Here is a 16,410-nt window from a genome sequence, read left to right as displayed (position 1 = left end):
TTTAACTGATCCTTGGGATCTTCAACAAATTTGGTGTCTACCTTTGAGAATTCCATGGTTTTGGGCTAGTCTAACACAAGACATTTTACCTCCCTGGCTGAAAAATCCAGAGCAGCTCCCCTGTTTGTACAGGGAAGCTGCTGAATGTGGGGAAAATAAGTGAACTGCCTAGATATTGGTCTGGCAACTGGAGCTGAACTGGCTGATTTTGACAGTTCTCTGAAGCCTTGCCAAATCTGTGGGTCAGAGGGCCATAGGTCAAAACAGAATCCTTCTGCACATCCTTTGCGCTTTAGGGTTTGAGGGTGCTGATCACATCATTGCTAATATGCTACCCTTGCATGCTGTACCACGATGCTTTGGGAAGTAGTGCAGCTATCAAGGACCTGAAACATTTAAAAAACATCTTGTTAGAGAAATTTAGTAGATCTGGAAGAAAGTTGTCATTCATTACAGCAGCGTAATTAAGATGTGCATTGTTTTTGGTAAAAGTGAGGTTTTTCCTATTGCTGTGTTGTCTGTTTAAGAAGAAAAAAGAAAGAAAAACAAAACTAAACAAACAAAAAAAGAAACCAAAACCACAGAGACAAGGACTCAAAGTGTAAATAAATACCTCTTTAGTGTATGGAGCACTTTTGACCTAGCCATTTCAGTGTCAATTGTGGTTACACTGCATCCTCCTCCAGCATCAAAGGACTCCAGCTTTTCTTCTGAAAGAATGCAAGATCAGCGTGTGTACTAAATACACATGATCTTTTAAATGTGGGTTCTGAGGAAAAAATGCAGACTTCCCATTTTTTTATGTATTGCAGGCTTTTGTAGAGAAAATTGACTTCACTCTGTTTCATTGGTAACTCTTTAGCCGCTAGTACAAGCCATGCTCTAGTGCAGTGGTCTCCAAATGTTTTTAATCACACACTCCTATCAGGAAAATAATCTCTGAGCAGACACCCCCAAAATACCTGTATTATATATTTATAAGTTGCATACACATAGTACTGCACTAGTATGTTATGCAAGTTGTAAAATATACACAAAATAGTAAAATTGTAGAAATAAAAATACCAAGTGGATGTTTCTTTAAAAACATTTTACAATTTTGTTTATTAGTGGTTAAATATTTTTCCTTCCCATGCTGCAGCGGTATGTCTTCCACACCTCCTGGGATTCCTGCACCCTGCTGCCAAGAACACTGCACTAGTGTACACAGGAAGCAGAGATTAAATCGGGGGTCCAAATTCATTTTCTTTTTCCTTGCAGCAGTGAAACACTTTTAAATAAGTGAAAACTGAGTTCTCTTATTGAGCATTGTTACTTGCTGATTATGAGTAGGGACCATGTTTCCTTTTCCCCACTTTCTCTTGTCTTTGGAAAGAGGAGGAAGAAGGGTAACATCTTGTCTTCTGTAGTCCTTGTTGCAAGTACAAAACTGTTTTAGCCAGTGAGAATTAGTAGCTCCTCAGCAAGGCCACTTCATTTTTCGTCACCTTACAATTGTGCCTCTTAATATGGAAATCGTGTGTTTCTGGATAACTGTATGTTTCCTGTTGCAAACAGAAGACTGATGTTGAGCACAACTCCATCCTAATTGTTTTCTATCCCCTAGAAAAGGATGTCTTTGTCATGTGGGACAAAGTATATTAAAAAAATGAGGACTGAAATGGGAAGATACACTGTGTTCTTTCAAGTCCTTTGCTGCATTTCAATCTCTGCCTCAGAGCCCAATGTAAGGTTATTATTGAGAAATATGTGACTTTCAGAGCCTCCACAGCACGTTAATGCTGTTTGGTGTGTTTACATTTGAAGAGTCTACAGAGCTTCATGGTGGGTTGAGAGCAGTGTATCATCTTTACCAGGACAAATTACGATCATCCACGACCACGACCCTCAGAAGATCACCACACAATCTTGATGCATGTGTACAAACCACAAAGACAGAGTTAAGATCTGTTCAGCCTCTTCCTGCTGTGAGAGGTGGTTGTGGCGCATGCATTCAGATATGGACTAAAGAATCTGCCTGCGTGGTAGTAAGATCATAAAAGCTCAGGAAAACCAAGATAAAATAAAATAACTACATGCTGTTACAAATCCTCAGATGAATCAGTGCTTTGTTACCATATGCTGTTAGAAGTGCTGTGTCACTGAATCACTTTTCAGGTCTTTGTTTTCCTGGAAGACATGAGTTTGAAGATTTAGCATGGAAGGGCACTGTAGTGCCCAGGATGCTGTTTATATTCCTCATGCATGGCAAATGGGGACATTTCTCAGACAGACTATTTGACCTGTGGGAAATCCATGAAGAGTTATTCATTTATTTTCCTGAATTGTAGAAGTTTTCAGTATGAATATTTTTCAGGAGCCTCCTGCGTGTGTTTCCTATTCCATCTTTGCTATAATCCTCAGGAGGATCAATAAGAGGAACTAGGGATATATCCAATATATATAGGGATATATATTTCACCCATTCCAGATCTCCTTTAGCCCACACTTCAGTTCTGCTGTCAGAGTACTGCAACCTCCTGCAACCTGCTTTTGATCAAGCTTTTGGGGACTCCTTTCATCTTAAAGTCAAGACCATGTAAACACTTCTCTTGCTTTCCATTCTAGTGTTATTTCAGACTACTCTTTGTCATATTAAAGTTCTGTAAACCTTGTTTATAGTGTTACACCTTAGTACAAAGGTGTTCACATTTCCAAGTGTATCTTTAGAAGTGCTGAGGTTTTTCTTCTTTTATATCTGTGGAGCTGTCACATGATATGTAATATTTTGAAACCTTGAAAAGCTTTTGCCATAGTCAAAGTCTGCTTATGTGAACAATTTATAAATTGCTTCTGTTAAGAAGAGTGCCAAATCAGAATCAAACCATAATGTCTAGTTATCGTTATAGTCAGTTGTCTAGAGATTTATAAGTCACTGTAGAGTTCATTTGAATGCCTGCAGAAAAAGATCATGAAAACTCTGAGAGCTACCACCTTCGGAGCTGTCCTCATGTGACCACCCTGACTGCGCCTCATCCTGGACAACCCATAGTGTTTCTTCACATTTTCCAAGAGCTATTCTGCTTCCATGTCACCATATGACTATGTGGGAGCCTGATCTGCCCCTGAGGGTGGGAAGGAATTGCCAGAACTACGATCATTTAACTTGCTTTTGCCCAGTGGACCCGGTCATCAGCATGAGAGAAAGTTAAACCAGTGCTATAACTCATACCCAAAGACTGTTGGTTAGCCTGTTGGAATGTAATTTTGGGGGAATTTCAAGGTAAAAGTAGATTAATGGTTGCAGATTTGTGCTTCTGTTGAAGCATTAATGAATATTTTCCAAGGAGCTTTAAATCCAGATTCCTGTTCATTGTGGGGAGAATCATAACTTTGGTGCATCTCTTACATGGCTTCTTTTAGGCACAGTGACTTTGCCAGATCAGACACCATGAGCCTTAGCAGATCAAGACTCCATAGGCTTTGTATCCTCTCTTGTATTTATATCTCCTTCTTTATTGGTGGCACAAGATGCAGTGTGCTGCCAAAATAGAGATTCCCAAGATTCATCTCTTGATTTTCTATGAAATGGTACTTGAAGCAATGGTACTCTTCAGGCTCTGGTCTTTGCCATGAATCAAATACCATTTTAGCTGAATGTCTGAAGGAATCTGTACAAAACATCAAACTAATGCAAATGTACTGATTAGGCTTCTGGACTCTTAACAGTTAATGTTGGTAACTTCAGTAGATGCCATTCTTCAAGGGCTCATTAAGAGAGGAGGATTCTGCATGGTTATACAGCTGCCAAAGCTTCCAACTTCCTTTACTACTTTCTTTGATTAACTGTTGTGTTGCTACTGACAAAATCAGATGCACAATAGCAATCCCTTAAATACAGAAATAGTCTAAGTGATGTTCAAGTCAGCGCCACGGAATCAATTCTTGGCATCCTATTGATCCGACAGGAGATTTCAGAATATCCCTTCCACTAGAGCTGAGTCCATGCAGCCCTTCCAGCCCTCCAAGCCAGGACTGTACCACCCAAGTTCTGCCAGCAGTCAGTCCTATGAAGAGTGTTTGGGAGAAGTGTACAGTAACGTTCCATTTTAACACCAGGGAGAATGCTACAGGCTTGTTGTTAGATGAATGACACTAGAAGATGAAAATTACTGTTCGTATTTTGAAATTATAATTGTATCTCAATTTTTTTTTCATGAATAACTTGTAACAGTCTAAGGCCATTTTTTGGCAGTAATCAATGCTGAAACTTCCCTGTATTTTATGATGAGACTTTTGATTATATCTCTTTATTCATTTTTTCACATGTAATTCTAAGATACTTTTCACTGAAGATTGCTGGAATCTAAAAGGTATTTAAGACAACTTAATCAAATAGTTTAAAAGGCTTTCTCTTCAAAGTAACCTATTATTCCTTTTTCAGTCATATAGGAAATAGTAAAAATGTGAATTCTTGATGTACTTGATGAGAACAATAGATTTGTGTTCACTCTTTCCTTCTCTAAATTAGAAATCACAGTATAGACAATGGAATTTCTAAATCATATATTATACCTTATTCTCTGGTGGGAATAAAATGTTCATGTTTGCCTCCTTTTCTCTGTTTAACTTTGACTGCTGTGAACACTAGGAAGAATAACCCTGCAGCTTTTCTTTCTTTTTTTCTTTTTTTCTTTTTTTTTTAATCTATTCATTTTATACTTTTCAGACAGATTTTTCCCCGGGGTGAAACAAAGGTTAACTGAAATTTCCTCTGTTGTGTACCTGAACGAATCAGCAGTTTGAGAAGGAAATCCCATTGATGGGCAAAGAGAGTGACAGGCTCTATTTAAAGAATTCCCCCGACTGTGTGGTAGACCAACCATGCCATGAATTTAACTGTTCCTGTGGTCCCCATACTTGTACCCACCAAAAAGAGAGAAAAACCTACTTTGTTCTGCAAATGTTGTGCTAAGCTTTGAAAATCATGAGCCACTGAGTTTTGTGAATTAACATTACTAGCAGTGGTCAAGACTAAAGGAAGCAGTGTGTGTACCATGAGACAGAAAACAGAAAATTATGCGTACTTACATAATAGAAAAGGCACACTGTGTATTCGTGTTTTAGCATACGTCTGTGCATTTCAGCAATTTGGCAGTATACATGTTCGTCAAGAATATGATTTACAGAATCATACTGTCTTGTGCTTTTTTCACCCCATGTTTTTATTCCCACATAGTGTGTGAAACATCTTACCATACATAGCTTCAAGAACATATGGAATTGAAGTGGGTGCAAAAAGGCATACACTTGGAAGACCATGCAGGCTATATCTTTAGAGAAGGTGTCTAGCAGTTCAGCTGCACAGAAAAGAGGAACACAGACGAAATGCAATGCTGCATGCCTGATATTTCATAAAATGAGGCAGGATGTACTAACACCTGGGTGATTTTTGTATTTCTCAATGTCTACTTTAAATACCAAAGGCACACATCTCTCCTTGGTCGAGTACTCTTTTCTCACGTGTATTAAACTTCACAACCTATGAATCTTCTTGAAAACTGCAGCTCTGGCCCTGCAGCAGACACCAGCTGAACATGCTGCCTGGGGATTATTAGTACCATGTAGCAGACTCTCCTTGTCTGGCAATGACCGTTAAGTCTTCTCCCATGGGGAATCGCTGGTTAAGTTTGCTTCAAGTTATTTTAATAGATCTTGAGGTTTCTGTTTAACTTATGTAGGGCTGTTCAGAGGTGTGGGTTTTTTCCTTTTTTTAAACTCTGATACACTTTTGGCCAATGCTACCTTTGCTTCAGTCAAATTCTTACATTATAGTTCATTTCAAAGTGAATTTTATTGTTTGTTCACTGTTGTCTTTCCAATTTTGAGATGCATTTCAAAAACCTCATGCTGGATCAGATGAGGTTTGCTACAAGTGAAGTGTTGCAGGTATTTTGTCACTGATAAAAAATGTGCATATTACTGCAGATAGATTAATATATATTTGATATATTAAAGGGGAGAGGCGGAAGAGTCCTTGCCAAGAGAAAACTTCTCAAATTGATCATCTGTCAATAATTACATTGACTGATTGGTCTGTGGGAGTTTATGGATCTCTCTTAAAGTTGCGTTAAAGAGATATTGACATGTAATCCATTCTAACAGCAGGTGTCTTGTTTTTAAGTAAATCACTTTTTTCTCATCAAGGCAAAATTACGAAATCCCAGAAGTGTCTATGAAAAATACTGCAGTCAATTCCTTTCTCTCTGCACGAGGGTTAATTTGAGTAACTGGGTGATGCTGATAGAGTTTCATCCTCTGTGGCAGCTGTGGACCTCTTAGCCTTGGTGCCCTGCAGGGAGTTGTCCACATTGGGATGGAGCTGGAACTGCAAGAAAGCAGAAATCCATGATGTGAATCATGACTGATCTCTCAGGACAGTGCTCCAAGGTGCGCTGGCTCCACAAGGAGTTGTTCAGACCTGTGGTTCCCTCCCTCCAAACACTGGTGTTTTGGAGCCTTGTGTACCTGAGCTATGCTGTGTCAAATAGGAATTTTAGGCAGCGTAGGGAAGGGTTAGCTCCCTTTATAGTTTGCAGTCTTTAGTGGCTGTAGAGCAGGCATTGCTTGCTTCAAAAACTGCTGATGACACACATGGGTACAAATAGATACACACCTATACACCCACACAGATAAATGCGTACTTGGAATACATCTTCCTAGAAGAAGAAAATGTGTAGTGCATCCTAGTGCATAGAAACCTCAATTCCTGTGCTTTGCAAAATCTGCTGTAGGGAGGCAATCTCGATTTCTGTTTCGCGACACTGTTTGGTTGTTATCACTCCATACCTCTGTTCCTCGTTTTTGGAAGAAAGGCTACTCAAAAAATGTGAAACTCATTACAGCAACTTACGTTACAACAAGAGTTGAGTCACTTTGATTCAAACAGGAGTTTTCATATGTATGTAAAGTGTCACAATGTGACACTCTTACAGACCTAGAAAAATTTTAGGGGTTTAAGGCTTATAATTTAAAAATGTTAATCATTGCTCCAAGAGCAGCAGAAACTGTGTCCTGACATGCTAAACATTTTTCAGATCTATGTCTGAAACAGTTCCCTGCCACAGAGGTCTTACAGTATAATGTAGTTAGGGTTCTCTATTCTGTAATGTGCTGTTATTAATTAGCAGTCAAAATCCAATTTTTAAAACCCAATTTTGAAACATATTTGTTCTTCAGACCCCATATTGCACCATCACAGTTTCAAGTATCTGCGTTTCATTGAATTGGTCATAAAATAAGGTAAATAAAATACATGTCTGCATGTATTTTCCAATTAGAAGTGGGGGGAGGGCAGAACTTGCCTTCCCCTTTCAGAAAATCTAGTGATTTATTTTCAAGTCAAATGTCCACGCTTCACAGTTTGTCTCTGTTGTTAAATGGTGTAATGAAATAAACCTTTGCAGGCAAGGCTGATCTTACATAGAGAACAGGGACATGTTTTTTCCCAACTCCGATGAGCAAAATACAAGTGCAACTTTTGGTGGGGTCGAAATCTGTGCCTGGTTTTGCCCTGCCTTGCTGAGGCAGCCTGCTTGGCCGTTGGGATCATCAGTGGTACAGCAGATAAGGAAATCTTCTGAACAGTTTATTGTTTATTCTAAGTCAGTTTTTTGTTCTGCGGAAATGGATTGTTCCTCCAGGCAATTTCAGGTTTTGACTGCTGGTGCTCACTCTCCCTCCTCCCCTCCTCTCCCTTTCTGGAATGAAAGAGGGAAGGCTTGAATGCACATTGAACAGTGGTCCTAAATCTGGCTTCACCATGAGCACTGCTTGGAAATTAACATTTTCATGCTGGTGGAGTGATACACGTGAATCTCAATGATCTTTCAAAATTTTTCTTTAAATAAAAGCAAAGCTGTTGCTTACCGTTCATCCAATTGTACAACAGTGCAGGACAGACAAAATGTTATACTTTATAAAGAAAGAACCTCACACAGAGCTTACATTTTCATCTAAACAGTGTATATTTTGTATCCTCTTCTTTCCCTTCACTTCTTCCCTGCTCTGCGGTTTGTCAAAACCATCTTTTCAAAGCATAAATACAAGAAGTTTATGTGACAGTCAGTTGTATTTTTTTCAGCCAAAGAATAGAAATTAATACAATGTTAAAAAGGAGATTTCTTTTAACAAATGAATATGACAAAAGGTAAAAGTACAAATTTGTTCAAGATGTTCTGAGATTATTTTATTAACACACTGAGAACTTAAAAGATCCTTTAAGTAATGTTTGTGTGTGAAACTTCACCAGAGAGGAATAGGAAAGTCTTGTCAGAGATTATCTGAATAGTTTTTAAACTGATGCTTTCTTAAGAGTAAAAATACACATAGCCCCATTCCTTAAAGCAGAAACCCACCCTCTGTGTGTATCTGTCTGAAAAAAATGGATGAAATGCTTTAATGCTGTACTGGCTTGGCCTCAGAAAACATCAGGTGGCAGGTTCCATTGTACCAACCTTTGCTAAACATGGAAGCTTTCAGTGATTAGCATACGTGTTTTATACTGTGACCAAAATCTCCCTCTCATCCTCAGGAGGGGGTACGAGGCTTCTGACTGGGGTTGTAGAGTGACAGAGCATCGTCCTTGGGTACCCTGAGGTGGTGAGGGGTGCAGCTCCATACCTGCCCCCTGGGCTACCAGCTGAGCCACCACCATGTCCTCAGAGAAAGAGCTATTCCAAATCTGTGTCCTAGACCTGTGGGCGGTGTGACTCTGAGTATTAAGAAGTTAAAGCAAAGATTATGGGTTCCACAGGCCAGGGAGAGCACAATACAAAGGAGTATTCAGTATGCTGATGGGTATTGCTGCTGGAGGATGAGCAAAGGGTAGCGGCCACTTGGGAAGTGAAGTAGCCAGCTCTGAGGAACTCGCAGCCACCCAGAGACTGGCAGTGCCTATGAGGTGATTGAATTCATCCAAATAAGCAAACTAAATGGTGGGGAGGGGAGATATTTGTCTACTTGAGCAGTGTTTTGTGATTTATTTAATGATTCAGCATTCAGACAAAATGCTAATGTCAAAGAGAAAAATGGTTGTAGATTTTCCTGTGTGTCCCTGAAGCAAGATTTCAAGTTGGTGGCAGAAACGTAACTCTTCCTGCATACTTCAGTCTGAAGAGTGTATTCTAGGTAGAAACAAAGCTTTATGCATTCTGTTGTGAATTAGACTTAACTTTTAGGTCACCAAACGGATTTAGGAAAGAGTTTGTTGCAATATTTCATTTGGCATTAAAGCTCTTGTATTTATTTTCTGATCTGAGCAGTTTAAGTTTATAGCATTAGGAATATGTGAATCATTGTATCACGGTTTTCCCCTGTGAAGCAGGGGATTTTGACAGTGAAAAAAAGAAGCTTCCTTGATTTATCCTCAGTAAGGACATGCCTAACGATTAACAGGAGTTAATTTGCTGGTAATTTTGATGTGTAACCCATCAACCATTCTGCACGTGCATTTCTGTGAAACATGGCACTTACAGTACTGACTGCCAGGGCAGAGTTTTGAATTACAAATATCCTTTTCTTTATGAATGAATTTCCTTAACAGTCTTCCAAGTAATAAACAATGCACTCAAATATGTCAGTACATTTCTTTACTTTTAATGACTAGATACCAAAAGACCTAATTTTCCCTTGGTCATACCCAAAACTCACCTCCACTGAAGAGAGCTGACACGGTGCTGGGACCTAAGAGTCTGGGAAAAACAGTCTCCGTGGGTGAGGGCATAGTACCACCTCTTAATCCAGTAATCACTTCTTACCCTAAATGATGCTTGGGTAAAGGATCCGTTGGATGCTTGTAGTGGAGTTCTGGCTGTGCCAGTTGCTATGCATACCATAACTTAGGTACGTCACTCTCTTTGCTTCACAAATAGGCCAGTAAATTCATTGTTAGCGTCTCTGTGATGGTTGTTAGCATTGTTGGCATAGAGAGGCTGTTGGAAAAAAAAAAAAACCATTTCAGAGTGCTCTTGAGATCAGAGCAGACAATGTTGGCCCCTACTTTTGGATGAAGAACAGCAGCAAGCAGGTATTACACTCCAAAGCACCCACTGTATGTTTGAGGGACATGCCTTGTATCCAGATACTGCATTGCACACCTCAGGGGAAATTACTGACTTTTTCAGTAAATGAAGGATTACAAATGGCATTATAGATGGTATACTTCTAGTTTCTAGTAATCTACTTTTTATTGGAGATGAATAGTACAGTCAAAAACAGTTGGATGCATTTTACTGAATGTTTTTACTGTTTGTAAATCTTGATGTTCCTATTTTGTTAAAACATGTAGATGCTTCAGATTTGGATTGTGGAAACAGGATGTGAGAATTTGCATTTAAAAGTCTGCAAACACACTGTATTAATTTCTGCACAAGTACTAATGCTTACTGTAAAAGTATAGGTAAGGTGAACACCTCCACTGACATGAATGCTCATGTTTCGTTGACATGAAAAAGATGCTGTGGTGGTTCAGCTGTCTTTGCACAGTGAGAGAAGTAAACAGTGTTGACGTGCAGAATTCTTAAACAGCTGTAACTGCGTCCCTATTATTTTAGATTCTTGCCTTTTATTTCCTTTTCCATTTTTTCATTTTACTTCTGCCCGTCCAAAGGCTGTGTGTGAGAAGGTTATGGTGTGACAGTTGACAACTTAGTGTGTTGTCTGGATTTAGTGCACATTGCCAAACTGTTTTGAAGTAGTTACTTAGCTTAAGGTCTTAGTTGCTCTGGTTATGCATAAAGTCATTTTGGCATGCAGCAGTCAGAAAGCAGTGCCAAAGACACAAACTTTGTGAATTCACGAGGAGAAAAGGAATATTTTGTACTATGTGTGCCAACTTGTTGTTCCATGTGCGGCCACTGGCAACCTTTGGGCTTGAGCTGGGCATGCCCATGAGTGCAGGCAAAGATAATGCAAATGACTGGAGTCAGAAGCTTTGGAGTCCCTGCCTTTGAAGAAATTAAATCATTGCCTGAATTTATGCTCAGGGAGCAGGACAAGTGGTGTCAAATAAAGGACATTCTGCGGTTGGACAGGTGCAGATTTTAAGGTGAATTAGGTTTGGCGCCAAGCGGGTTGGTAGCTTTCCTTTACTGAAGGCAGAACTAGTTTCTTCACTTTGGTACATTCACAGTCTGCTGTCAGTTTCAACAAATGCAGTAATCATATGGTTGACTACATTACAGAAGAATGCTCATATAAATTAAATATAATTAATTTTATTTCTGTTTTTCAGGAGAAGTTGAAGTGGATTGGTCCATCAGTAATAAAGACTTAGAGGTAACATAGACAACCAAATTGTTCTATAATTCTTTATTTTTATGTTTATTAGTAAGCAGAGCAAGATAAATGGGATTGAAAAGCTCATCTTTAGTTTTTATGTGGAGTCCTGGGAAAAGCTCATCTTTAGTTTTTATGTGGAGTCCTGGGCAGTGTCTTCCCAAAGGCAGGTGAAATGTGAGCTGTCCTGCAGTAGCAGGAGATTCATTTGCTGGGACACATGAGCAGGGTGGGAAGAGAATGCCAGGAACTGGAGAGAAGAGAAAGCCAGCTCTTTCTTCCCATTTGCTTCAGAGACTAATAATTGTTTTGTGGCAGCTAAATCCCATTCCCACGGGCGGCACTACAAGCTGTCTGTGTTTAGTTAGCTTTCCTGCACTCCCAGACTGAACTCAGCTCAGGAGTTGTTACGGTGAAGCTGTGATCTGGAGTACTCGTGCAAGGCACCATAGGATCCAGGAAGTGTAAGCTTCAGCTATAAAGTCTTAACTCCCTTGAATTCTCTTTACATTATTCAGTAAATCTTACATAATCTAATGACATTAACACAGTATTTCTTCTAAGACAAATGGTGTTTTTGCACCTCTCCTATTCACTTGCCCAAAATTTTATTCCAGTTTTTAAAAATCATGATGTTTACTGAGCAATAGAAGTTGAAAATAAGGTTTTCAGTTCTGTCTGCCTACATGGGAAGTATATGTGAGGTCACTGGGAGCATGTTGTTTTCAGCTTCTCTTTTTTCCTTTTTAAGTCTTTCTTTACAATTGCAAATGTCAGATTTGGTCTAGACCTGTATAGCATTGTACTGTGTGCAAGAAGTGTCTCGGACTACTTTCTAATTGAATGCTACCAGCAGTGACCTTTACAAATTTCCAGTTCTAAGAAACAATGAACCACACAATCTCAAATGATTAATATATTTCCCTCCTCTTCTCTCACTAGGCACAGATCTCCAACTATGCCAGTGTGAGGCATACCAGTATGCGGTACTACTCAGCTGATAAAAATGTCACCTGCAGAAATTGTGGTCGACCAGGTCATTTGTCCAAGAACTGTCCTGTTCCAAAGGTAAATGCAAAATTAATTACTCGTAAACACAGATGTTTTTCCTAATTCTCTTTTGTGTTTGTGCATTGCTTCAGTGGTTTATGATTTCATTGAAAGGTTGCTCCAAGTTGAAGGATAGCTGGCACAAGATCAGTTTGTTAAGTAAAATTATCTGTCTGTTTTCTGAAAGCCATTGCTTTTACTTTTTTATAAAGGAAAAATGCAAATGCAAACTGAGGAAAAAGCGAGTCAAGTGCAATATGGAAACAGTTTTTTGCATGATGTAAAGCCAGGGTTAAGATGTGAAATATTTTTCAAGTGTATTTTCAACAAGGACAACCTAAGGAATCCAAAAATCACCCTTAGTAAATGAATGAAAGCAGATATCTTTATCGTGAACCATGATATGAATCGTGTTAAAATTTGTAAACAAAATTAAATCAGAAATAACTTTAAGCCCCTCAGATAGATGCCAGATATTCAGAAAGTTTGTCCACAGGCTAGAGGTTTAAAAATCAGTCATTATACTGTGAATAAGTGGGGGCAATTGCATAAGAGTTAGGACTTACCAGTCTCCACAACAGAGCCTATGAAAACCTCGGACCTTAAGGCAGTCACCCACACTGAGACTTCAAGTGACTATATCCCTCCCAGCTGAGACATAAGCCTTTGGCCTGAAGATACACTCACTCACTGGTAGAATTGTCTTTAAAGAGATACAGGGATGGTCTCAGAATCAGCCATTTATATTTTTCACTTCATATGCTTATTTGTGTGAGTCACAAGGCATGCAGCTGAGTGGCTGGGGCAGGGTGACCCCGACTGGCAGCTAAGCCCCCAACCACACATCAGTTGTGTGTTTTTACTGTATTGACTCAGCAGATAACATAGGCACTGGTCATTTAACAATTGCTTCTGAAGCAAGGCCCAGATCAAGTGCAGGGAGTCTGTGGAGTGACAACTTCAAGTTTTACTTTATTTGTGGTCTTCCTTCACTTTGTTTCTTTGATAATCTACTCAAGGTGGTCCAGCTCTGGCACGGGAGTTGACTAGATGATCTTTTGAGGTCCCTTCCAACCTTTAAGATTCTGTGATTCTGTCATTCTGTGAAACATAACATCACTACAATTCCTAGTAAGCAGTAGGCATTTATTTAGAGTGTTTTCTTGTTCATGTCCTGGTTTGATTTTTATTTTAATCTTCTGAAACATTCTTACTTAACATAATTTTTCTTTTACATCTCCACAGAAAGTTCCCCCTTGTTGCCTATGTGCAGAAAGAGGACATCTACAAAACAGTTGCCCTGCTCGTTTTTGTTTGAACTGCTGTTTGCCTGGCCACTCATTCAGGGAATGTCGAGAGAGAGCCTATTGGAGTAAACAGTGCAATCGCTGCGATATGAGGGGGCACTATGCTGATGTGAGTACAGACAATGGCAAAGAGAACAGTCATTGCTGTTTTTGCATCTGTCAAAAATTTCATTTACCACAACTACAGACTTTTTATGTTTTCTTTTATTTTATGCAATATGTATTTGTATAAGCATACCGAAGGTATTGTAGTTAGTTGTTACCTAACAGTATCATGGTTTTCATGAAGAATGGTTCAAAGAAAACAAAACAGGAGCCTTGTAAACATTCAGTCTCTAGTTTAGCTTTGGCCAGTTTATTCAGGGTGAAGAAAAATGTCCTTGTTTCTGTTGAGTGGGAGGTGTAGGGAGACTGACACGGAGAGGCATGGTGTGCTGTAAGCTTGCCAGCAAGAGGCAAAGAATAACTGATGCTCCAAGAGCTCCAGATCCATGTTCTTTTCACTGTGATTACGTGTTCATCAATGAAAATATTATTAGAAGTTTAAACTAATGTCTAAATGAGTTTGGGCGGTGTTTATAACCATTCTGAATTTTATGTTGCAAATGTACTTTCTGAACAAAATGGAAATGGTCTGCTTTGTTTCCTATGCAAGTACAGGTGAATACAAGTTTTACCACTCTTTAGCTTATAAGGAAGCAGGTCTACAACTGTATTCATGTGCCCTAGCTTAGTTTCTGCCTGCTTTTCAACAGTCCTCTATTATTTGTGAAAATGCAAGATGAAAGATTATGATGACATTGTCTCTCTACTTCTTCATCCCCCTGGATAAAGGCATCGCATGTGTAGTGTAACTGAATTTTTTAGTTAGTGGAACAGTTGCAAAAATGAGTACTTTACTATTGAGAGAAAAATGTTAATACCATTTAGTGTCTGAAACTCACTGATGTGTTCAATCCTCACTTCTGTCATTCAGAATCATGATTGATTCTGTGAGAACCCAGCTTTTTCTACTTAGATCAGCTCATACAGCCTGGGTGGATGCTCTGGTCCCAATCAGTTCCTTGCTGATGCTGTGTTACTCTGCTTCCATGTCACAAGCACTGGAGAGGAAAATGTACTTAACTGCAAAAATTAATCTGCATACTTTACCTGAGAAAACAACAGTCAGAGCTGTTAGCAAGATTTTGTCTGTATTTATTATTAAATTAATGTACTATGAAGTGGGAATATGGAGGTGCTCCATCATCTCATTAAAAGCTTGGAGGTTCCATGTGTTTTCCGACAGATACTTGGCTGCTTGATGCAGGTTAGGCAGCACGATGGAGGAAGAGTTTCCATTGATCTCATAAAGATATAGAGGCCTCGTGAACCATGTGCATTCTGCTATTAGATTTTACTGAGCATTCAAAGTGGTCCTGGATAAATGAGTGAATAACTTTGGCACAGACCAGGTCTGGGAATATTAAAAATGTGCAAGTACTTTAAGGATGCTGAAATTTGTTAAAGGACCTCCAGATACAGTGTATTTTCTGCACTGAAGACTAGGTGGGAGTTAAGTTCATAAGTGTCGTGGTTTAGGCCTATCAGGGAACAAAAGACCACGATTAGCCTCAAGTACCAAAGACCTGAGGATTGCCAAAGGGCAGGGAGAGCTTAATTGCTGCTTGAGGTCCAAAACAAAACAGACCAGGCTACTGGGCTTGGGAAAGAAAACAGAAAATCATTTAATGCAACATCAACTAAAGCATAACCCCAAAACATAACAAACATAAAATAACACGCAGTGGTACAACGATGAAGAGTCCGACCAGCCCTTTAAGGCCATCTTCTCCCCACTCCTCCCCTCTTCCCAGGCTCAGAGTCTTGATCCCAGTGTTTTTACACCCAAATTTATATCCTACATAAGCTGTTCAGATTATCAGGAACATCATAGCATGCCTTTTTCTTGCTCATTTAGATCCACCTTAAATCAGAAAGGTTCCTCTTTGAAAGTTTCAGGCAGTTCTCTCATGCTTCTACATGACAGGCATGAGGCTACCTGTGCAGTGAATGCTGGAGTGTAAGAACAGGGTCACTTCTGCCTCGTCCCTGGAAAGAAAGATGGCACAGCAGAAGCACAGAGGGCAAAAGGACGGTTGTGAGGCTACACAGCAGGGTCAGAGAGGTTACGGAAAGCAAGAAAGCATCCTTTGAAAACCTGATGTCTGTATGCAAATGAAGACAGGATCGTAAACTGGCAGATTAAATGTGAAATTGCAGAACTGAGACTAAAAAAGAGTTTAAGAGGCTCTTCGCAAAGGAGTCAAAACCAACAGTTAATCTTTCTTCACATCAGAGCAAGAAGCCTGTAAGGCCAACAGATGATCAAGACATGAAAGGAATGCTCAGCCAAGATAAGGCTATTGCTAACAACCTAGAAGTATTTTTTTGGCATCCAGCATTCACAGTGGAAGAAGCCAGGGACATTCCCACACGGAAATCTTTCTTTGTGGAGAGAATCGTCAGAGAATCTCTCTAAAATTGAACAGAATGTTAGAATTACTGCTAACCTATGAATACTAACCCATTACCAGAACGGGATAACCATTACCCAAAAGCTGTAGAAGAATTGGAAGGTAAAATAAGCAGCTTTGTGATGCCAGTGGGTAACCTTTTGCTTTGTGCCTGATTGGTAACTGAGTGCCAAATACAATGGCAGGTTTTAAAGTGGGTCCCAGGGAGAGCTGGGCCACCA

At 39.5% G+C, this 16,410-nt stretch overlaps 1 protein-coding gene across 2 annotated transcripts in view; it reads left to right on the top strand.

Annotated features, from left to right (window-relative positions):
• ZCCHC7 (zinc finger CCHC-type containing 7) overlaps positions 1-16,410 on the top strand; it is a 115,788-nt gene that overhangs the window by 67,971 nt on the left and 31,407 nt on the right. For both annotated transcript variants that reach the window (XM_062018348.1, XM_062018349.1), the window contains 3 exons: positions 11,273-11,316; positions 12,259-12,384; positions 13,612-13,782. In XM_062018348.1, the coding sequence (XP_061874332.1) occupies positions 11,273-11,316; positions 12,259-12,384; positions 13,612-13,782 (341 nt within the window). The remainder of the gene's footprint in view (positions 1-11,272; positions 11,317-12,258; positions 12,385-13,611; positions 13,783-16,410) is intronic.

Source organism: Colius striatus, chromosome Z (assembly GCF_028858725.1).
Source record: "Colius striatus isolate bColStr4 chromosome Z, bColStr4.1.hap1, whole genome shotgun sequence".
NCBI lineage: Eukaryota > Metazoa > Chordata > Aves > Coliiformes > Coliidae > Colius > Colius striatus.
Note: the sequence above shows the minus strand (reverse complement) of the source record. Positions and strands in the feature narration are given on the sequence as shown.